Source organism: Garra rufa, chromosome 22 (genome assembly GCF_049309525.1).
Source record: "Garra rufa chromosome 22, GarRuf1.0, whole genome shotgun sequence".
In the NCBI taxonomy this organism is placed as follows: domain Eukaryota; kingdom Metazoa; phylum Chordata; class Actinopteri; order Cypriniformes; family Cyprinidae; genus Garra; species Garra rufa.
This window is the reverse complement of record NC_133382.1, coordinates 4,174,202-4,200,457: the sequence shown is the minus strand read 5'-3', so window position 1 is coordinate 4,200,457 and position 26,256 is coordinate 4,174,202. Positions and strand designations below refer to the sequence as shown.

The 26,256-nt window shown below is 26.9% G+C and overlaps 1 protein-coding gene across 3 annotated transcripts in view; it reads left to right on the top strand.

Annotated features, from left to right (window-relative positions):
- Positions 1-26,256, top strand: part of abcc3 (ATP-binding cassette, sub-family C (CFTR/MRP), member 3) — a 399,896-nt gene that overhangs the window by 352,789 nt on the left and 20,851 nt on the right. Inside the window, exons 16-23 of one of the 3 annotated variants that reach the window (XM_073828394.1) lie at positions 3,106-3,232; positions 3,309-3,485; positions 5,948-6,115; positions 6,221-6,404; positions 8,562-8,673; positions 10,314-10,467; positions 13,082-13,289; positions 23,194-23,507. In XM_073828394.1, coding sequence (XP_073684495.1) covers positions 3,106-3,232; positions 3,309-3,485; positions 5,948-6,115; positions 6,221-6,404; positions 8,562-8,673; positions 10,314-10,467; positions 13,082-13,289; positions 23,194-23,507 — 1,444 coding nt within the window. Of the gene's footprint in view, positions 1-3,105; positions 3,233-3,308; positions 3,486-5,947; positions 6,116-6,220; positions 6,405-8,561; positions 8,674-10,313; positions 10,468-13,081; positions 13,290-15,898; positions 16,210-23,193; positions 23,508-26,256 lie in introns of all 3 variants that reach the window. The other 2 variants (XM_073828395.1, XM_073828396.1) reach the window with 2 other exon arrangements.

The following is a 26,256-nucleotide window of genomic DNA, read 5'->3' as shown; positions in this document are numbered from 1 at the left end:
AATTAAATAATTAAATAAAACTAACTGAAAATGAAATTTTTAAAAACTAAATGTAAAAAAAATAAATAAAAAAAAAAAAATAAATACAGTAACATAAAATAAAATAAAACTAAATAATAGTAGACAATAATAAAGGAAAAATAAAACAAAATAAAATATAAAATGTGAAAATAAGAAAAAATAAACAAAATAAAATGCATCAAGCAAAATAAAATAATAAAATAAAATAATAAAAAACAACCCAAAAAAGCATAAATACATACAAATGAAATAAAAGATTTGAAAAAAAGCTAACTAAAATAAAATAATTATAAAAAACAAAATACAAGAAAAGATACAAAATTATAAATATAAAAAATAGAAGATAATTAAAATATAAAATAAAACAAACCAAAACAAATGACTAAATGACTAAAATATAAAAGAAAAACAAAACAAAAGAAAATATAAAATTTGAACATACAAAAATGAGCAAAATAAAATAGAATAAAATAAAAGATAGAATGAATGATTAAAATGATCTCATTTATGGGCTCAGGAAAGGTTCACAACAGCAGATCCGAATATAAATTATTCTAAATGAGAGAGGCGTGTCAGCAGATGCTCATTAGCATAATAAACACCCATTATGTCCATATATGGGCTTCATTCACAACCTCCTATTTCAAACATATCCTTTAAAGTGTAAAAGTGCAATTTAAACAAAGCACCCACATTTATACAGGCCTGCATTTTAGCTACATTTTTATGCTGAATTTGTTCTACATTAATGCAAAACATCATTTATAGTACTCTGAAATACATAAAACTTTTCACTTAGTTATTCATTATCTATACAAGAGGCATTTTAGCCTGACACCTTCATGTTTCTGAGTGATTTTCACATACGTGTGGTTTCTAAATTTGATACTTTAGAAAAAAGTGCTAGCATCTTGACGTATCAACATTTCTGTTGTTTTTTTAAACAAGACAACACAAGATATGAGGGCAGACAACTAAACTAAAATAAGACAAAAAATACAAAAAAAATGAAACCCCCCCCCCCAAAAACCCAAAATAAAACTAACTTAATAAAATATTTAAAAAACTAAATAATAAATAAATAACACAAAATAAAATAAAACAAACCAAAAATAAATAATAATAGAAATTAATAAAAAAACATAAAACAAAAAATAAAATGTGAAAATAAGCCAAATAAAATAGAATAAGAAGGAAATAAAAATAAGAAAAAACTATCCAAAACAACATAAATAAATAAAAATATAAAAGAAAAGAATAAGAAAAAAATAAGCAAACTAAAATGAAATAATTAATAAAAATAGAAGAAAAGGTACACAATAGTGAATATTAAAAATTGAAAATAAATAAAATATAAAATAAAATAAAAAAGACTAAAATATAAAATAAAAAAGTATTCATACAAATATGAAAATAAGAAAAAATAAGCAAAATAAAATAGAATAAAAGTATAAGATAAAATAAAATAATTAAAAAAACAACTTAACAATTAAGAATTAAATAAAAATAAAATATTAAATAATAAAAAAAGTAAACATAATAACTTATAAATAATGAAAATGAAAAGAAAATAATAATATATTGATTAAAAAATACAATATTATCTCCCGATATGGGCTACATGCACAACCTCCTGTTACAACAAAAGCAAAACCCAAGAAACAAGACAACACAAGATAATGAAGACAAAAAACTAAACTAAAAATATTAAAATAAAACAAAATAAATTAAATAGAAGAACAACATAATAAAATAAAAATTTATAATCATAGGAAAAAAAACAATAACTCAAAAGAAAATGTGAAAATAATAAAAAATAAGCAAAATAAAATGTAATAAATATATATATTTTATATATATATATATATATATATATATATATATATATATATATATATATATAAATATAAACTAAAACTAACTATGAAATACATAAAACTTATTTAAGGGTCACTTAGTTGTTTGTAAATTTGATCCTTTAGAAAATAAGTGCAAACTTATTGGTGCATCAACATGTCTGTGAAAACATTTGCGTGCATTTTTTTGCATGAATGTGTTCATGTTCACAGTTAGAACACAAGATGTGAGATATAAAAATAAATAAAACAATATAAAAACTAAATAAAATATAAAAGAAAAGAATAAAATGAAACAAACCCAAACAAATAACACAATGATTAAATCTATAAAAGAAAAAAGAAAACAAAAGAAAAAATAAGACTCAACAATCAACAAATTAAATAAAATATAAAATAATAAAATAAAACAAAAGAAAATAAGAAAAGAATAAGCAAATAAGAATAGTATAAATAAGCAAAATAATATAGGATAATATATAAAAATTTTAAATAAAAAACAACTTTATAAAGAAAGAAAAAATATATATATATAAAATAAGAAAATGAAACTAAAAACAAATAAGTATATAAAACAGAGTAAGATAATTATTAAAAGATAATATAAAATAAAAGATCAAATAAACAGATAATAAAATAATAATAATAACTCAATTAAATAATAATAATAATAATAATAATAATAAACAAAATAATAATAATATAAAAACAATAAACCAAATAAAATATAAAATAAAATAAAATAAAACACAGCAAAACAAAAAATGTAACAGTAAATAAAAGAATATATAAAATAAATATATAACAAAATAAAATGAAAAATAACAAAATAAGAAAAATAAAATAGAATAAAATAAATGTTTAAAATTAAATTAAATAGAAGGAAAAATATAAAATGCAAAATAAAAATTATTTTAAAAATCTATATTATGTAAAATAGAAAAAAATATTAAAACAAAACATAAAATAAATCTAAGATAATATGAAATAAAAATAAAACAAAAATAAAATAAAATATAAAATAAGAAAAAAAAAAAATAAGCAAAAAAAAAAAAATTAAATAGAATAGAATGTAAAATAAAAATAAATAAACAAATAACGCAATTAAACCCGTAGTCAAGTAAAAGACCAGATTTATAGGTACCTGATTGTGCTTCCCTTAAAGGGGAAGTGATTGATTGAATAATTCCTGAATAATGCTGAGTAACCCGTCTGTTGTGTTTGGCAGCATTAATGTGATGGTGCCGCAGGGCTCTCTGCTGGCCGTCGTTGGTCATGTGGGTTGTGGGAAGACGTCGCTCGTGTCCGCCCTGCTGGGAGAGATGGAGAAGCAGGAGGGTCAGATCACCATACGGGTGTGTATTTGATCTCCAGATCTTAATGAAGGTCCATGAGGAGAACGCAGTTTTTGACGCTCATCTCCTCCTGTAGGGATCCGTGGCTTATGTACCGCAGCAGGCCTGGATCCAGAACGCCACGCTCAGAGACAACATCCTGTTCGGCAGACCCTATGTGGAGCAGAAGTACCGCTGTGTGCTGGAGGCCTGTGCTCTGACCCCTGACCTGGAAGTGCTTCCTGGAGGAGACCAGACAGAGATCGGAGAGAAGGTGCTGGAACTCAGTGATGTTTTAAATAAAAGTTTAACACAGGGCTGCCCAAACTCTGTCCTTGATTTTTCTTTAGTGGCAAAAATCATTAGGATATTAAGTAAAGATCATGTTCCATTAAGATATTTTATTAAATTTCCTACCATAAATATATCAAAACTCATTTTTGATTAGTAATATGCATTGCTAAAAACTTAATTTGGACAACCTCTCAATATTTAGATTTTTTTCCACCCTCAGAATGCGTATTTTCAAATATTTGTATCCTAACAAACCAAACATCAGTTTTCAGATGATGTATAAATCTGAAAAATTGCCCCTTATGACTGGTTTTGTGGTCCATGCTTTTCAAAGGAGACTTTTCTTCTCATCAAGGCTGTGTTTATTTAATTAAAAAAAAGATTTTTTTTTTTATATTGTCAAATGTTAATGCAATTTAAAGAAGTGGTTTTCTATTTTAATATACTTTAAAATATAATTTATTCCTTTGATGCAAAGCTGAATTTCCAGCATCATTGCTCCAGTCTTCAGTGTCACATGATCCTTTAGAAATCATTCTAATACGCTGATTTATTATCAGTGTTAGAAACAGTTGTGCTGCTTAATATTTTATTTTGGAACCTGTGATAAAAAGTGATAGTAAAGACCTAAGTAGTTAGAAAAGATTTCTATTTTTACTAAATGCTGTTGTTTTTAACGTTTTATTCATCAACGAATGCTGAAAAAAAGTATCACAGGTTCCAAAAATTATAAGCAGTGCAACTGTTTCTGACATTGATAATAAACATAATAAATCAGTTTATTAGGATGATTTCTGAAGGATCATGTGACACTGGAGTAATGACTGAATTCACCTTTTGCATTACAGAAATACACTGTATTTTAAAGCATATTAAAATAAAAAATATTTTGAATTGCAATAATATTTTGGAATGTTAATTTTTTCTGTATTTTTGATCAAATACATATGAAAATATTAACATTGAAAATGGGAAAATCTTAGATAGATAGATAGATAGATAGATAGATAGATAGATAGATAGATAGATAGATAGATAGATAGATAGATAGATAGATAGATAGATAGATAGATAGATAGATTAATTGGTCTTTATTTATTTATCATAATTTTTATTATTTATATAATTTTTATGTCTTTATGTCTTTATTTATTATTTAAAGAAAATATAAAATCAATATAAAACAAAATAAAATGTAAAATAAGAAAATAAAAATAACAAAATAAGCTAAATTAAAAATATATATTAATTATTAATTATATTTCTAATTTTATAATTAATTATTATTATTATTTATTTATTTTTTTATATAATTTTTGAAGCAATTCAAATAATGCAATTACCAAATACAAAGCATATTTGCATGGTCTTTTTTTAATTGGTCTTTATTCATTTATTTATTATTATTTATAATGTATTTATATAATTTTTTATTATTTATAGAATTTTTATGTATGTCTATTATAATTTTTTTATTTAATTTAATTTTACATGATTTTTCAGAGCAATTCAGACATTGCATATTTTGGGCTGTTCTCAACAGATTTAATTTGATAAATTAATCAGTGTATAATGCAATGATTATATTTATATAGGGTTTTTAAAAAATACATAAAATAATGTGGTATGTTTTATAAATGTATAAATACATTTTAAATATGTTTTATAGAATATTCCATAGCATTTGCTATTGTTTAATGATTTTCTTCTTCTTTTTTTAACAGATTTAATCATGCACCTAACCCATATATAAATATAAAGCATGTTTTTGGCCATTGGGCTTTCCTCAGCAAATATTCACATACATGTGATTTATTTGCAATTAATTCTGATTAAATAATAATCATATCATGTAATTAATAATATTAAAAACTAACAAACTGACAGCCTTAACTGTAATACAGCATTTGTAGTAACAGTTTGTGTGCAAAAATTAAAAATTACATTTTATGTAAATTAATAATATGTGACCCTGGACCACAAAACCAGTCATAAGGTTAAATTTTACAAAAATGAGATGTATTCATCATATGAAAGCTCAATAAATAAGCTTTCTATTGATGTATGGTTTGTTAGGATACGGCAATATTCTGGAACATGATCTTTACTTAATTTCCTAATGATTTTTGGCATAAAAGAAAAATCAATAATTTTGACCCATGCAATGTATTTTTGGCTATTGCTACAAATATACCCCAGTGACTTAAGACTGGTTTTGTGGTCCAGGGTCACATATTTAATTATATTTTTTTAAACAATCAAGCAAAGCAGTTCAAATGTGTGCAATGCATTAACCTGCATATTATTATTATTATTATTATTATTATTATTATTATTATTATTATTATTAATTGTATTTTATTTTATTATTCTTTTTTTTTTACCATCTGAGCAACACAATTAAGCTTTGGGCTTTTCTCAACAAATAATGTGTGTTTGCAGGGCATCAATCTGTCCGGCGGTCAGCGTCAGAGAGTGAGTTTGGCCAGAGCGCTGTACAGTGAAGCGGACGTCTATCTGCTGGACGATCCTCTGTCCGCTGTTGACGCTCACGTCGCCAAACACATCTTCGACAAAGTCATCGGACCTGAAGGAGCCCTCAAGGGAAAGGTATTTGCATGACTATTTTTTGGGGTGGACAAACAATGTTCACGAACAGAAGAAACTGCAGAATTGTCCTTTATTTAATCATATCAATTTAATAATGTCTTCCAGACACGGATACTGGTGACCCACGGGATCAGCTTCCTGCCGCAGGTGGATAACATCCTGGTGATGGTGGAGGGACACGTTTCAGAAATGGGCTCCTATCAGGAACTGCTCAAGCAGAATGGAGCATTTGCGGAGTTCCTCAGAAACTACTCTCTCGAGGATATCATTGAAGACGATGAAGTTGACGGTATTATAAATTATGTATTATGTATTATATATATATATATATATATATATATATATATATATTTATAATATTAAATTAGGAGCTTTTATATATAAATTTATTCATTATATATTTATATTTAAATATAATAACATAATTAGATATATAAATTATTGTATTATATATTATGAAATATTTATAATTTATTTATAATTTAATTTATTTATTCATTTGTAATACATATGTGACCCTGGACCACAAAACCAGTCATAAGTTTAAATTTGACAAAACTGAGATTTATACATCATATGAAAGCTCAATAAATTAGCTTTCTATTGATGTATGGTTTGTTAGGATAGGACAATATTTGGCCGAGATACATCTATTTGAAATCAGAAATCTGAGGATGCAAAAAAATCAAAAAGACTGAGAAAATCACCTTTAAAGTTGTCCAAATTAGGTTCTTAACAATGCATATTACAAATCAAAAATTACATTTTGATATGTTTACAGAAAGGAATTTTACAAAAAATCTTCATGGAACATGATCTTTACTTAATTTCCTAATGATTTTTGGCAATAAAAAAAAAATCTAAAATTTTGACCCATGCAATGTATTTTTGGCTATTGCTACAAATATACCCCAGCGACTTAAGACTGGTTTTGTGGTCCAGGGTCACATATTATATTTTTATTAATAATGTTAAGATTATTATTTATAAGTATTTATTTGTCTATAATACACATGAATTATTTATCATTGATATATTTATTTTTACAACATATTATACAATATTTATTATTCATATATTTAGATTATTTAGAGTATTTATTTATAATACATATGAATAAATAATTTGTTTCTAATACATACATACATTATTTATTTGTGCAAAATATTATTGATATATTTTGAATTATTAATTGCTTTCTTTGATCTTGATATATTTATATATAAAATATTTAGTATTCATATATGTGAATTATTTGTAGTACACATTAAATATTTATCATTGATAATCTTTATGTATACTACATATAAAATATTTATTATTTTTACATTTAGATTTAAATTATTTATTTATTGTACATATGAATAAAGAATTTGTTTCTAATACATACATTAATTATTTATGCAAAATATTATTAACATATTTAGAAATAATGTTTATTAATTTATTTTCAATTATTAATTGCTTTCTTTGTTCTTGATATATTTATTTTTTATTTATACCAAATATTATAAAATATTTATTATTCGTAAATTTAGATTATTTAGAGTATTATTCATTTATTTATATATATCAAATACTGATATATTTTGAATTCTTTATGAATTTATTTTTAATTATTTATTGCTTTCATTTTGATCTTGATATATTTATATTTTATGTATTTATACTACATATAAAATATTTATTATTCATATATTTAGATTATTTGGAGTACTTATTTATAATACATATGAATAAAGAATTTGTTTCTAATACATACATATTTATTAATTTATATAAAATATTTTTGATATATTTAGAATTTTTTATACATTTATATTCAATTATTTATTGGTTTCAACTGGATCTTGATGTATTTATTTTTTATTTATATATACTACGTATTATAAAATATTTCTTATTCATATATTTAGATTATTACATATGAGTAAAGAATATATATATATATATATATATATATTATAAAGTGTTTATTATTTTGATATTTAGACAATTTTTTATTTATTTATTTTAAATATATCATTTAATATTATTTATTTATAATGCATATTTGTAACATTATAAAACATTAATGAAATATTAATAACTAAATATGTTTTATATATGTATTTTTTATAATACATAATAGAATGTTTATTAATAATGCATATTATCATATTCTAAAACATTAATTAATTATTAATTAACTGTAAAGCATTAAAACTATTGGCAACACTTTGCAATAAAGTTCATTAGTTTATTATTCAGATTTAGATTTATTATTATTTAGATACAATTTTGTTTATTTATTAATAAAGTATATTTTTTACATTATAAAACATTAATTTAATATTAATTGCCTATTAAATATTAATTATGTTTATTTATGTATGTATTTATATATGTATTTATTTATAATACATATTGCTTTAATCTTTGATCTCAAACTGTTTTTTTATGATAGTTTCAGTGGTTGATGATGAGGAGGAGGAGTTTCCTGAAGATGCTCTCAGTAATCACACAGATATGGTGGATAACGAGCCTGTAGTCAACGAGGCGCGCAGACAGTTCATGAGGTACACATGCATTTTTAATGCCTCTCGCTTTGACACTCACTTTGGCTCTGTGACTTCTGCTTTTATGAGCTTATCTCTTGATGACAAATTTGGCTCTCGGCAAATGCAGCTTTTATTTTTCTTTGACTTCATATGCAATTAAAAATGTATTTAAATTGTCATTTTTATACTATGAAATTTTTTAATGCTATGAAATAACCACATCCCCATATTATAAAATATTTGCTCTACAGATTTCTATTTAAAAAATTTCTTCATTGTATAAAATATTTATTGTATAATTTTTTTAATAAACATCAAAAATATATAATACCCTGCCTAATAGATTTATTTAAATTTAAATGTAAAATTTAATGAATTTTGTCTTTGTTCATTTCACCATTGTTAATGCTATAAAATAACCACAGCCCCATGTTATATTATTTCTTTATGTATATATTATTATTAAATTATATATATATATATATATATATATATATAAGAAAATAGTATAAATAGTATAAAATAGTATATTTAGTAATAAAAAACATTAATATTAATACAAATTACATATTTAGCTTAGACTGTTTTTTCAGTTTTAATTTAATTTAATTTTTCTTTTCTTTTTTTAAAAAGAGGAAAGAAAAATAAAATGGAATGAATTGAGGAAAGTTTTTTTTCCCCTTAACCTTTCATTCTATATAAGAAAAAATAAAGAAATGGAAAAAAAAAAATCAAAAACAGACAAAATATATAATACCCATCCTGATAGATTCATTTAAATGTAAAAAAAATATTTCTTAAAAAATATACACAGAAGAATATATATATATACACACAGAAGAAATTATATTTGAATTTTTTTGTAAATATTCAAGATTTTATTAAAATTAAAATTTTCCCTTCATTATATATTCATTATATAATATTTAATATATAATACAATATATAATATGTAATAGTAATATATATATAAACACACACAAAATATATAATACCCATCCTAATAGAATACATTTTAATTTTTAATTTTATGCATTTTCTCTTTATTTATATCGACTTTTTAATGATATCAAATAACCACATAGAAAAAAATTATACTACCTATTTATAGGTTTAATTTTTACTTTTGCCTTCAATATATATAAACAAATAAAAAAATTAAAAATAGAAAAAATTAAAGTACCCATTTACAGTATAGATTTAAATTTTACATTTGCCTTTATTATATATAAGAAAAAAAAAATATATATATAAAAAAACAGATTTATTTAAATTAGAATTTTTTATGTCATGAATCAACGAGGCGCGCAAACAGTTCATGAGGTACACATGCATTTTTAATGCCTCTCGTTTTGCCACTCATTTTGGCTTTGTGACTTCTGCTTTTATGAGCGTATCTCCTGATGACAAATTTGGCTTTCGGCAAATGCAGCTTTTATTTTTCTTTGACTTCATGGTATACAATGCAGTTTGCGTGTTGCATTTCCAGTTAAAACCACTCAAACTCACATTCAGTGGAATATAAAAAAGCCAGTTGGATGCTAATGAACTGCTTTATTTATTCCTATTTGAATGTTTCTAAATAAGCATCATTCAATATAGAGGATTGGTTTAAAAGATACAGACTCTTACAAAACATCCTCTTGTGTGTGTTGTAGGCAGATGAGCATCATGTCTAATGATATAGAGAACCCCAAGAAAATGTCTCGCCGCCGGCGCTGCAGCGAGAGGAAACACCTCGAATCTCCGACCGAGAAGAAGGAGCCAAAGGTGGATAAACTCATCCAGGCTGAGACGGCTGAGACCGGACGGGTTAGTAATTCTGACTCCAGACTGCCCTCGTCTGGAGGATGAGAACTAAACAACTGCACAAATATAACACACTAAGCTCTACCCCATGCAGCACTGTTGAGGACTATAATGGCACAATATTCTAACTTTTATCTATCACATATGTCACATACAGTATAAAGTATTATATAGGTCATTGGTCATTATTATAAAAAAAACCTCAGAAATGAAAACAAAATTATAATAATAATAATTTCTAGCACCCATCCTAAATTTTTTTTCTCAGTTTTAATTTTGATTGAATGATTTTTGTATTTGTACATTTCTCCTTTTTTGCTATAAAATGGCCAACATCCTTTATTATAAATATTTAACATATTGTTCTCAATTTAAAATGTTAATTTTATGATTTTTCTCTTTGTTCATTTCTTTTTTTTTGTAATAAAATAACCAAAGTCCAATATTCAAAAAAATAAATATATAGAGAAAGAGAGGGAAAACTGTATCCATCCTTACAGATTTTTTTCTCTGTTTTATTTTTTTGTATTACTTTTGCATCTTTTTTTGCTTAATTTTTGCTATAAAATAATCTTAATTTTAGTTTTTTTATTACTTTTGTGTTGTATTTGTGTTTTTGTGCAATGTAATATCTAAAGCTCCATATTATAAAATATGTATTGCATAAAGAGAAATTATAAAAAATAAACATTAAAATATTTATAGTGTCCATCTTGACAGATTTTCTCTATTTTAAATTTGAATTTAATTAATTTAGTCTTTTTCTGTTTTTTTTTTTTGCTATAAAACAATTTAATGCAATTTAAATACATGTAAAACGTTTATTGTAAGATGTATTTTTCAGAAAATTTTCTGTCAATTTTCTATTTACAATATAGATTTAAGTTTTACATTTTCGTTAATTATATATAAGAAAAAAAATCCAAAATAGACAAAATGTATAATACCTATCCTGATATTTTTACTGATATTTTAATGATTTGAAATAACCACAGCCCCATATTATAAAAAATATTAATGTAAGAATTATATGTCAGAATTATGTAAGAATTATATTTAAGATATTTTATGTAAGAATTATGTATTATGTAAGAATTATATTTTTAATAATTATAACTATAATTGTATATTTTTTATAATATAATAAAAATGATTCACATAGAAAAAATTATATCACCTATTTATAGGTTTATTTTTCATTTTCCCTTCATTATATATAAGAAAAAAATAAAAAATAGACAACACATAAAAAATAGACAAAATTCTTGTACCTATTTACAGTATAGATTTAAGTTTTAAATTTCATTATATATAAGAAAAAAATAGAAAAAATATATAATACCCATCCTGATAGATTTATTTAAATTTCAACTTTTAATTTAATGAATTCATATTATAAAATATTTATTGTAAGATTTTTTTTTATTAAACATAAAAAAGTATAGTACTAATAGAAAAAGTTATATTTTTATATATTTATAGGTTTATTTTTAATTTTCCCTTCATTATATATAAGAACAAATAAAAAAAAAATCTAAAATAGACAACACATAAAAAATAGAAATAATTATAGTACCTATTTACGGTATAGATTTAAGTTAAAAATTTCCCTTCATTATACATAAGAAAAAATAGACAAAATATATAATACCCACCCTGATAGATTTATTTAAATTTTTTAGCTTTTATTTCATGATTTCATATTGTAAGATTTTTTTATTAAACATACAAATTATAGTACTAATATAAAAATATATATTTTTTGATATTTATAGGTTTATTTTTCATTTTCCCTTCATTATATATAAGAACAACAACAACAACAAAAAAATCCAAAATAGACAACGCATAAAAAATAGACAAAAGTATAGTACCTATTTACGGTATAGATTTAAGTTTTAAATTTCATTATAAAAGAAAAGCAATAGACAAAATAAATAATACCCATCCTGATAGATTTATTTAAATTTAAATTTTTAATTTCATGAATTCATATTATAAAATATTTATTGTAAGAATTAGTTTTTTATTAAGCATAAATTATAGTACTAATAGGAAAAATTATATTTTTTTATATTTATAGGTTTGTTGTTCATTTTCCCTTATATATAAGAACAAATAAAAAATAGACAAAATATATAATACCCATCCTGATTTATTTAAATTTAAATTTTTAATTTCATGAATTCATATTATAAAATATTTTTTTATTAAACATAAAAAATTATAATACTAATCCTGACAGATTGCAATAATTCACAAAACGCAGGGCTTTAAAATGCATATGTGGTAAATAAATAATATATTTTAATAATTCATTATTTAAATAATATTTAAATTAAAAAATTATATATATATATATATATATATATATATATATATATATATAATGTAAATCAAAATTTTGGTAATGGGGTAATAAATAATTAGGCAACTGCTAATAACAAATTGAATATTTAGTATAAATATTATATTTTGCACATATTCTGTATGTTAAGCAACTGCTTTTACAGTTTCATGCCCTGTTTTGCTCAATTTCATGCCTTATTTTCAGATTTGACTAATGTAGCTAATCAGAGTATGTTCTCATGATGTCTGTATATTGTGTTTGTTGCAGGTGAAGTTGAAGGTGTACTGGGAGTATGCGAAGGCCGTCGGGCCGCTCCTGTCGCTCTTCATCTGTTTCCTGTACGGCTGTCAGAGCGCCGCCTCCATCGGAGCAAACTTCTGGCTGAGCGAATGGACGAACGACGCGCTGCACAACCGCACACAGGAAAAAGTGTCCATGAGGGTGGGGGTTTACGCTTCGCTGGGCATTTCACAAGGTACGGACAAATCTACTAATGCTAATGCTAATCTAACCAGCCTCGTCTCATTCTGTCATATAACCAACTGCAGAAATACTGACTGAAAACCTGGTCATTTCATTTCAATCACATCCAACATAAAGGGACAGTTCACCCAAAAATGAAAACATCATAATGATAATCCAAACCCAGATGCTGCTTCACTGGAATAAAAAAGGAGAAATTGAGAATGAAGATTCACTCACTTCTGGTTAATGTCATTTTATAGTGACTGTTGAATGTCTGTCAAAGTTCAGAAACAGAGTAAAACTCTTCTTAAGTATAAATTAAAAGCAGAAATTGCTCAAAGTCGCTGATATTCTCTATTCTGCATATTTAAACTGGCACTCTTCTTGTTTCTTGTTTACAAAAAAATGTTGATTATATTATATATAACTGTATTTTTTATAATTATAATTACAGTACATGTAATGCAAATGTGATATATATGAATTAGTAATTAATAATGATTTATAATATTTACAAGAAAAATACATTTTATTTTTCCTTTAAAAGAAATGTAACTAAAAAAAAACATTTATAGCACCCACTCTGACAGTTTTTATTTCTCTCAGCTCTCAATTTTAATTTTTATTTCAGGAATTTTGTCTTTGTTTTGTCTGTAAAATTCCCAACATCCTATATTCTAAAGATTTATTGCTTGAACATATTTCTCTCAATTTAGAATGCTTTTTATTTTAAATAAGATAACCAAAGTCCTATATTATAAAATATTTATTGAAAGAGAAAAATGTTTTTAAAAATTACATTAAAAATTATATCTTAATAAGATTTTTTTTAACGAAACATTAAAAAATTAATCTTTTTTATATATTGTGAATTTTTGTTTTGCCTAAAAAAATTTAAAAAAGGATTTTGAACTTTTTATTATTTAATAATTATTTATATTTATCATCATTATTATATTAATTTATTGTATCATTATTTTGACTGGTAGTGTACTTTTTTAAGCAAAAAACAGGACAGGCTTACTAAATATAATAAAAACGACATTAAAAACAGCTGACAAAATGAAAGCTAATTGCAAAAACTAGGCATATGTGTTTAAAAAATAGTTTTTACCACTATTTTGGACATTTTATTTGTTTTGTTTTGTTTTGTTTTGATTTTTTTGTTTGATTTTTAAATACAAATTGTGCCAAGGAATGAATCTCAGTTTGTTTTTAAGAAAAACTGAAGTTAAGAATTTTTTTCCCCATATATATAATATTGTTAACAAAACAAAATAACATACAATAAATATTGTATTGTTTTTTAGATAATTAATATTTGACAAAAAACAAACAAACAAGCAAACAAACAGTCAAGAGTGTCCAAACTTTTGACTGGTAGTGTACATTTTTCAACAAAAAACAGGACAGGTTGACTAAATATAATAAAAACTACATTAAAAACAGCTGACAAAATGAATGCTAATTGTAAAAACTAGGCATATGTTTAAAAAAAAAAACCCATTATTTTGGACACGTTGACCCCATTTTGTTTTGTTTTGTTTTATTTATTTTTTATTTTTATTTTTATTTTTATTTTTTCAAGTACAAATTGTGCCAAGGAATGATTCTCAGTTTGTTTTTAAGAAATTGTATTAAAAAAAAAGAAAAATAATTTTAAATTAAATTAAATTAAATTAAATTTAAAATATATTGTATGGTTTTTTAAAATAATTATTATTTAACAAAAATTAAAAATACAAAACATTAAGTCAACCTAAGTGACCCCATTTTATTTTGTTTTGTTTGTTTATTTATCTTTTGTGGTGTGCTTTTTTGAACAAAAAACAGGACATGATTCTCAGTTTGTTTTTAAGAAATTGTATTTAAAAAAAATTAAATTAAATTAAATTAAAAATATATTGTATGTTTTTTTTAAATAATTAATATTTAACAAAAATTTAAAATACAAAACATTAAGTCAACCTAAGTGACCCCATTTTATTTTGTTTTGTTTGTTTATTTATTTTTTGTGGTGTACTTTTTTAAACAAAAAACAGGACATGATTCTCAGTTTGTTTTTAAGAAATTGTATAAAAAAAAATTAAATTAAATTAAATTAAAAATATATTGTATGTTTTTTTTAAATAATTAATATTTAACAAAAATTAAAAATACAAAACATTAAGTCAACCTAAGTGACCCCATTTTATTTTGTTTTGTTTGATTGTTTATTTTTTGTGGTGTACTTTTTTAAACAAAAAACAGGACATGTTGACTAAATATAATAAAAACAACATGACAAAATGAATGCTACTTGCAGAAACTAGGCATAAGTGTTTAAAAATATAAGTTTTCCCACTATTTTGGACACTATATACGCTTTATTGGTGAAAATCTTCTCAGAAAAGAGCTGCATTAAGATTCCTCAAAGTTTCTCCTTCTGCGTTCCAGTGAAATCAGGCAGTCTCACGCTAATCTGTGGTTTTTGTGTGAACTCGTCCCGTGTTTGTATTTGTGGCGAGGACTGTGCTCCGGTTTGACTCCCGCTCTGTAGCTGTCCCGTATCCCACGATCCCCTGCAGGCGTGTGTAGTGTTAGTGACGCTGTGCCCCTCCTCTGGTCTCTCTAACACAGGCGTCCTGGTTATGTTTTCCTCCTTTACTCTGGCTCTGGGGAAAATCCAGGCCGCACGCAAGCTGCATCAGGCCCTGCTGGACAACAAATTTCACACGCCCCAGTCTTTCTTTGACACCACCCCCATAGGCCGGATCATCAACCGCTTCTCCAAGGACATTTACGTGATCGACGAGGTCCTCCCGTCCACCATCCTCATGTTCCTGGGCACCTTCTTTGCCTCTGTGTCCACCATGATTGTTATCATTTGCAGTACGCCCATATTCGCGGTGGTCATTGTCCCTCTGGCCTTGATTTACATCTTTGTGCAGGTATTTTTTCCCTTTCGTTGCAGCTCTACACCCATTCGGGATGAAAGCGGGATAACGTTTACATTTCAGTTCAGCGTTTGTTTTCCAGGATCCGGTACAGACGTCAGAGTCATTCTGTCTAACCTGTTTTATTTCTTCCTCTGTACTGTATGTCTATATGGCTTAGTTCAGACAGGCGGGAAAATCTGATTTCTTAGCTTTTTTTTTTTTTTTTTTTTCAATAAAAAAATTGAACAATCACTCTAATTTACATTTATAATTATTAATTGCTCTTACACTGCAAAAATTATTTTTAGACATTTATCTGCTTTTAATACAAGGAAACATGATTTATTTTTTATTAAGGACTTTAATAAGATCTTTCAAAAAATTATTTTCGACCTATAATATGTAAATTTAATTTAATCTTGTGTCATTTTAATTATTATATTAATTTTAATGACTTTTTAATGTTTTTTTATTTAATTACATTATTAGAGAAGCAAAATTACTTTATGCTTTAAGACCTTTAAAATATTATTTTTATATAATTTATATAACTTTTTGCAATAAATGTATTATCTCTCAGAGAAAAAAATACAAAAAAGTAGTTTTCTCTTTGAATTAAGTTTGAAGTATTATTATTTAAACAAATATTTTTTTTTCTCGTGTTAAGCTTATACTTAATTCATTTTGATGTTCTTGAAAAACAAGCAGTAATATTTTGATTTACATTTTGCTGTCAAAATAATAAAATTATTATTATTGTTGTTATTATTATCAGGTTTTTGCAATAATTTCAGTAGTTTTTGCTTTGAATTAAGTTTATTTTCTGACTCCACTGGCTATTTAATTATTATTTTTATTTATATATATATATATATATATATATATATATATATATATATATATATATTGTTTAAAAAAAAAATTCCCTTATGTTAAGCTTAAACGTGATTAATTTTGATTTAAAATTGACTGTCTCTTTATTTAAGAATGTTCAGACATTCTGCAAAATTTAAGACAGTTTGTGTGATTTTATATATTTTATTAACTAATTATTAACTAATTATTTTACAACATTTTAAATTAATAATTTTTAAATTATTATTACATTTTCTAATTTATTTAATTACATTAACTAGATAAGAAAAATGTTACATTTTGTCTTATGAAAAATAAATCGAAACTATGCGAGTTTAAACTTAAAAGAAAGAAAATTATTTATCTGACCCCATTGGCTATAATCCCCCCCCCCCTTTTTTTTTTACCTTAATCTTAATTAATTTCAATGCATTTTTAAAAAACAAGACTTAATATCTTGATTTTAAATGTCATTTTGCTATTTAAACGTCTTGATTTATTTAAGAATTTTTAGATATTCTTGAAAGCAACAGAAATACTGAATAAGAAAATTATTTTTGCAGTGTATGTAGTAAACAGTAAAAAAAAAAAAAAAAAAGTAGTTTTAGATGCAGGTCAGTGTCTGAAGACACTTACAGCCTACAGATCAGATTTTCTTGCGGTGTGACTAAAGCAGTGCCTCATGTCTCGTGTCTCCCGGCGTGTTTGAGAGCTTGTTTCCTGTTCCTCCCTCAGTGCCTGCTGCCCACTTCCTGCTTTGACTTCTGCGGCTGTTTGCTTTCACACTCACACTTATTCATGAGCACGAACCATCACACAAATGCACACAGGGGACTCTGGGAGTGTTTGTCCGTCTCTGGTTTGTGTGTCGGATCGTCGTGCTTCACCAGCGCCCTCTGCTGATCATCAAACACATACACACTTCTCCTGTTAAAATGGTGCGTCTATGAGATTTAAGAGCAATGCTTTTGAGTTATAATATAACCTAGTGATTATCTAGTTCTTAGTTAATAATCCCAGCTATTATCACAAATGAGATCTTTTATGAGAAAGTTGAAGTCAAAAGTTTACATACACCTTACAGAATCTGCAATATGTTAATTATTTTACAAAATAAGAGGGATCGTACAAAATGCATGTTCTTGTTTTTTTGTTTTTAGCACTGACTTGAATACGGTATTTCACATAAAAGTTGTTTACATATAGTCCACAAGAGAAAATAATAGTTGAATTTATAAAAATGACCTGGTTCGAAAGTTTCTTAATACTGTGTTGTTATCTGAATGATCCACAGCTGTGTTTTTTTGTTTAGTGATAGTTGTTCATGAGTCCCTTGTTTGTCCTGAACAGTTAAACTACCTGCTGTTCTTCAAAAAAATCCTTAAGATCCCACAAATTCTTTGGTTTACCAGCATTTTTGTGTATTTGATAGTGTTGGGTCGAGTCCACGTAAGTCGAGTCCGAGTCGAGTCCGAGTCTTTAACCAGTCGAGTCCGAGTCAAGTCCGAGTCCAAAATGGGGCGAGTCGGACTCAAGTCCGAGTCCAAATGGGTCGAGTCCAAGTCGAGTCCGACCGAGTCCAACTAAAAACTACTGTTTGTCAGTATCTTAACCTTGTTTTAATTTGTACAACTACAATAAGGCAATGACAATTTAAATGTAACAAAAGGAAACCTCTGTTGCATATTGCCATTTTGATTTTTTTATTTCGCACCATCTCATTAGTGTCCTGCTCAGCAAACTTAAAGTCATGTAACAGAAGTTATGACTGACTTGATATTATGACATATTTCAGAGTGAAACAGCTTTTAGAATGTGGGAAGGACAATGTGGGAATTATAAGGGAAGGACAGGACTGTACCTACGAGTAAAAGAATGAATCTGTGATAAAGGGAGGGGTAGGTGAAGAGATGGACAGCTAGTGACATATTTTTCTTAGATGAAAATGAGGCTGTGAGGGTTAATGACATGGAAGTCATGGAATAAAAGAATAAAATTCTGACTTTATTTTCTCAATTTCGAGATTATATCTCACAATTCTGATAAGAAAATACATTCTCCCTTTTCCTCTCAGCTAAAGTCATGAGTTTATTTTTTCCCTCAGAACTGACAAACTTGCTATTGCTGCGTTAAATTGAGTTCTAAAGTCTTAAATACAACATATAAACGACATAAAAAAATTCTGAATTCTGAGATAAAATAGGTAAATGTAAAATGTTATAGGTTTAAATAGTATTTTTTTACTGACATAACTGTAACGTCTACTCCAAATTGGTCTATTGACAACGGGCCATTGAATTATTAGAACATAATGCACACCCAAGTAAGTAAGTAAAACATTCTCAAGCTTACTGAAGGAAAATAAACAGTCTAATAATTAATTACAAGCAAAAGCATAAATAAATATAATAATCAAAATACAAATGAAATAGTTTTATACGTTTTTCAGATTGATCTATATAGTAAAGTATACCACAGAAATAGTGTACTACAAACATTTAATGAAGTAATAAATGTAAAAATAAAACTCTCTACAATCTTCACCGTATATAATAAATATAGATGATTCTTATTAAAATTGCTAAACTGCTTCAATCAAGAGCAGTGAGTGATTTTCTCTTTTTATTTTGTTGTTTGATTATGACGCAGTCTGTGGCAGGTTTACACTGCTGTCGCTTTAAGACCGGACGCACAGATCATATATTTTGACACATCTGTATTTCTAACTCAACACAAAACCGATAGCATTTACATGAATGCTCTCCAAGACGATGCATTTTGACATTACCTTTCGTGTAAGTGTGTAGCAATAGAGAAAGAGTTTAATTCAGCATTGTGCGCTGACTGAGAGGCAGGCTTTCAAGTACCGGCAAGACTTTAAAACACATGCCATGCCAATAATACTGAATGTCACTTTCGTAATAATGCATCGAGTCAGTAAAATTTCCATCAACTGTCCCTGGACTCGGCTGGACTCGGCAATAATTCCCGAGTCCGAAAAGCTCGAGTCCGAGTCAAGTCCGAGTCAAAATGCATCCGAGTCCGTGACAAGTCCGAGTCCGCTAAAAATTGTACTCGAGACCGGACTCGAGTCCGAGTACAAGTCCGAGTACCCCAACTCTAGTATTTGAACCCTTTCCAACAATGACTGTATGATTTTGAGATCCATCTTTTCACACTGAGGACAACTGAGGGACTCATATGCAACTATTACAGAAGTTTCAAACACTCACTGATGCTCCAGAAGAAAACACGATGCATTAAGAGCCGGGGGTGAAAACTTTTGAATCGAATGAAGATGTGTGTAGGTGTATATTAGGTGAATGAAGGTGTATATTATTCTTGCTTTACCTAAATATCATATTTTATCATTTAGTACTGCCCTTTAGAAGCTACAGAACATACTTGCTTGTTCCCCTGAGGACAAAAGAAGTGGAATTTACCATGATTTTCAAATTCCAAAAGTTTTTTCCGGAGCATCAGGGAGCGTTTGAACCTTCTGTAATAGTAATAGTAGAAATACTAAGAAAAAAAAAAAAAATTTCTTGCAGTGTAATATTGCGATTTTGCTTGTAGTCTGCAATGGATGACATAATATTTTGATGCATTCTCAAAAAGCAAGACTTAAGATCTTGATTTAAAATATAATTTTACTATGTAAAAGTACCTTGATTTAGGACTTGATTTAAGAATTTTCAGATATTTTATATTTTAGTCATTTAAAATTAGTAATTTAAAATTATTTTGTTTTTTTTTCTGACCTTTTATTATTATAAAATGCATCATTTTTTGTAATAATTTATGTAAATGTACCCTTATCCTCAAAATCACAGCTGTGGATAACAACACAGTATTAAGAATCTAGTGTATGTAAACTTTTGAACGGGGTCATTTTTATAAATTCAGCTATTATTTTTTCTTGTGGACTATATGTAAGCATCTTTTATGTGAAATATCTTATTCAGGTCAGTGCTAAATAAAAAATAACATGTTTTGTATGATCCTTCTTATTTTGCCTAAATAATTAACATTTTGCAAATTCTGTTAAGACTTTAGGTTCTCAGATGTTTCTCCCTAGGTAAAGACCCAAATAATCTCATATGTCTCCTGGAGTTTCAGATTAAATCTTAATATTGTCTCAGATATGAAGTCTGCAATCAAATGCTACAGATTTCAATATGAACGTCAAACATTTCAAATCAAATTCTCTACACTTCCATTCAAAAGTTCGAAATTGGCAAGTTTTTTTTGTTTTTGAAGTCTCTTCTGCTCAACAAAGCTGCATTTATTTGATCAGAAGTACAGTAAAAAATCTGAAATATTATTTCAATTTAAAATAGAATATTAAATATACACTGCCACTCAAAAGTTTGGGATCAGTAAGACTTGTAATATTTTTTTAAAGAAGTGTCTTATGCTCATCAAGGTTGCATTTCAGTAAAAACTGTAATACTGAAAAATGTTATTAAAATATAAAAGGTTTTTATTTTAATGTGCTTTCAAATATAATTTATTCCTTATAATTTATCAGCTGTTACTGTCCAGTCTTAAGTGTTACACAATCCTTCAGATATCATTCTAATATGCTGATTTATTATTAGAATTATTAATGTTTTAATGATGCAAATATTTTTTTGGAACCTGATTCTTTTTTCAGGATTCTTTGAATAACAAGTTAAAAAAGAATAGCATTTATTCAAAATAAAACCCTTTTCTTACAATGAAAATCTATCCTATTACTTTTTATTAATTAGTTAATTAATTGTATTATAACACATCCTTGGTGAATACAAGTATTAATTTCTTTCAAAAAAAGAACGAAAAAAATGTACTGACCCCAAACTTTTGAACAGTAGTGTATATTATTTTAAATAAATGCTGTTTTTTAACCTTTTATTGACCAAAGAATCCCGAAAATGTATCACAGGTTCCAGAAAAATAACAGCACAACTGTTTTCAACATTGATAGTAAATCAGCATATTAGCATGATTTCTAAAAAATAAAGTGACTCTGAAGACTGGCGTAATGATGCTGAAAATTGAGCTTTGTATCACAGGAATAAATTACATTTTAAAATATATTCACATAGAAAATAGTAATTTTAAATTGAAATAATATTTCACAATATTACAGTTTTTCCTGTATTTTTGATTAATTAAAGTCAGCTTTGATGAGCATAAGAAATGTCTCTCAAAACCATTAAAAACTGATCCCAAACTTCTGAGCGGCAGTGTATATTATTAGAAAACCTTTCTATGTTAAATAAACACTGTTCTTTTTAACCTTTTATTGATCAAAAAATCCTGAAAAAAGTATCACAGGTTCCAAAAAAATATTAAGCAGCACTGTTTTTAACATTGATAATAAAAAAATTATCTAGTAAATGAGAAGGAGAAGGATCATGTGACACTGAAGACTGGAGTAATGATGCTGAAAATTCAGCTTTGTATCACAGGAATAAATTACATTTTAAAATATATTCAAATAGAAAACAGTTATTTTAAATTGAAATAATATTTCACAATATTAACATTTTTCCTTTATTTTTGATCAAATAAATGCAGGCTCAATGAGCGTAAAAAACGTTTCCAAAAAGCATTAAAAATCTAACTGATCCCAAACTTGTGAGTGGCAGTGTATGTTAAAGTGTAATTTATTGCTGAGATCAAGCATCATTACTCCAGTTTTCAGTGTCACACGATCCTTTAATATTAATATCATTTAATATGCTTTAATATTAATATTTTTGTGGCAACTGATGCACTTTATTTCTCAGGATTATTTGATGAATATAAAGTTCAAAAGATGTCACTTTTGATCAGTTTAATGCTTCCTGGATAAATAAAACGTTTAATTTTTAACATAAGTGCATCTTTTATAATGTAAAATGTGAATGTCTTTTCAAAGCTGGATTTCTCCAAAGCATACTAAGAAACACAGCCACAGGCAGACACCAGAGAAACCTGTATTTTCTGACTTCCACACGAGTCTGTTTCTCTCCTAGATGAGCGGGTGTGTTGGCACACCGACCCAGTGCCGGTCTCTGTCAGTATTTCTCACACTTGTGCTTGTATGAAGCAGCGTTGAGCGGTTGAGCGAGGGCCGACCCCACTAACCCGTGTGTGCTGCCCCCTCAACAGGTGCGCTGATTCTGGCCAACTGTTTACTGTGTCGGGCGTACAGCATGCTGAAAGCGGCCCACGCGACGCACCTCCACATGCTCCACGCCATTCTGAGGGCCCCGCAGGCCTTTTTCGAGGCCACACCCTCTGGGCGGGTCTTGAACCGCTTCAGCAAAGACGTGGACACAATAGACTCTGTCATTCCAGAAAATATTGATATCTGGATGCGCACTTTCTGGTACACAGTAAATGTGCTGATCGTATGCTCTGCCCTCACCCCTATGTTCCTCATAGTCATAGTGCCGTTAATGCTGTTCTATTGGTGGGTCCAGGTAAATAGGAACAAGTCTGCTAACTCATTAATACAGCATGCTAACATGTGTTGTTGTTGTTGTTATGTTCTAGCTGCATTATCACTGTCGTAGTGTTGTAGTTTGACAGCGTGTGGTTTGGTCATTGGGTTGTAGTGCGCTAGGGCTGCACGATATTGGGGAAAAATTACATCGCGATATTTTTTTTTTCTTGCGATATATATTGCGATATGTACCAATTCATTTAGGTTCATCAGGTTGTTTTGAACTGCTTAAAAATCAAATAATAATTCAAGAATAATTGGGGTAATTTTGTAAGCAATTTCAAAAAAAAGTACAATATAATCAAAACCCTGAAATAAAATACTTTTTAAAGCTTATTTTGGGTAGTTTCATAAACAGTTTGACTCACCTTATTCACTGTCAATTAAGGCAAATCAAGGCTCTAATATGAAATTAATAATGAATGTTGCTTTTACCCTGATGAAAGGGAAATCAGCTTCTTCCTTTCACGAAAAACATTAAAAGCTTAGCCAGATGGAGGAACGGCTAGCTGATCAAAGCTGTTACAGGGATTACATTTTTTAGCAGCAGAGCTACTGCAAGCAATTTTTAGTTTTGGAAATCCATTTGTGACCCTGGACCACAAAACCAGTCATAAGGTTAAATTTTACAAAACTGAGATATATACATCATATGAAAGTTCAATAAACAAGCTTTCTATCGATGTATGGTTTGTTTGGATAGGACAATATTTGGCCGAGATACATATATTGGAAAATCTGGAATCTGAGGGTGCAAAAAAATCTAAATACTGAGAAAATCACCTTTAAAGTTGTCCAAATTAAGTTCTTAACAATGCATATAACTAATCAAAAATTACATTTTGATATATTTACAGTAGGAATTTTACAAAAAATCTTCATGGGACATGATCTTTACATAATTTCCTAATGATTTTTGGCATTAAAGAAAAATGAATAATTTTGACCCATACAAAGTATTTTTGGCTATTGCTACAAATATACCCCAGTGACTTAAGACTGGTCCAAGTTTTGTGGTCCAGGGTCACATTTATCTTTGCTGAAACTTCCGCGTCTTTAGGAGAGCGCGGCTCATGGTTGCTTAGCAACGGCAGACGCCACTCTGCCACTCACGTTACAGAGCGCTTTGGAAAGAAGGAGAAAACGGGGCGCCTAGCGTTTTCCACGCGTTTTTAGGCGCGACATGTGAACGGTCCCTTAAATTCGTAGTGTTTCCGCGAGTTGTGGCAACAACTGCCAGGCACTCCCGACAAAGCACCTGTTTTTGGCCAGCAGCATCCTTTTTGTATCCAAAATACTTCCATATGACCGACGTTGCGTTTCTTTTTGCGACCAAATCTTCCATTTCGGCGCTTTTCTCCCGTCCCGCGCTCATTTCGCCATGCGCAAGCAGAGACTGCATGCATGAAGTAGGTGAAGCAACATGTGCATTGTAGTTTTTAAAGAACCCTTATACATGAGTTAATTACTTTATTTTAGACAAATATAGATCCGTGAATAGAAAGTTTAGAAATATAGAAAGTACATTTTTAAATCAGACACACATAATTTTTTTTTTTGCCCTGCATCGTGACTGCCACGATGTGACTATCGCGCATGCGTACATCGCGATGACGATGCTGAAACGATCTATCGTGCAGCCCTATAGTGAGAGTCGAGACCCGGCGAGGTTGGGCTCTCTGATCGGGTAGTTTTGGCTGTTCTTTACCCGAAACACTTCTTTGAGTTTCGAGAACTTCCTAGAAACATATAGAGTATCACAAATCCTTGTGTTTTACTTTGAATCATTATTGTAAGTTATATTAGCAGTATAGTAATTTGAGAAAGTTATTTTATTAATATAATTAAATTAGTTTATAAATAAGTTTATTATTGCTATTATTAAGAACATTAACAACAATAATAATAAAAATGATTGCAAGAATTTGTTATAATACTGCTGCTGCTACATAATTATAATTATGATGATTGTTAAATTATTACAGTCAGTTATTACTATTATATTGTTATTCACTGTAATTATTGTTATTTGAAACAACAATTTGTTAAATAATTTACTATTACTACTACTACTACTGATAATAATAATGATATTAATAATTGTTATTAGGATGTAATATGCATTATTATAATAAATTACTATGTTATAATCAACTGTTATTGCAATAAATTATTAATATTATTATTAACAATTATTATTAATAGTAATGCATTTTGCAGTAATTTATTATATGACATAATACTGATACTAATTTATTGAATTACTACTAGTATTAATTATATTTATTGCTGTATCATTTACTAAATTATTATTAATTGTTATTATTAACAATAGTATACATTTTTTATTTATTAATATTAAATTAATTTATAATATTATTATTATTATTAATGATAATGATGATAATAACTTTTATTAGGATATAATTTAATACATTATTATAGTAAATTATTATTACTATTAACAGTAATAATGCATAGTAATAGTGTATTTTGCAGTGATTTATTAAATTACATAATATCATTGTTATCATTAATATTATTTTTAATATTAATTATTAATATTTAATTAATTCACATGATTATTATTAATATTATTATTAATTAATATTAATGATAATTATGATAATAACTCTTATTGACATAATTAATAACAGTAATAATAGTAATAATACATTTTTGCAGTAATTTAATAAATTACATAATACTGATGCTACCACTAATAT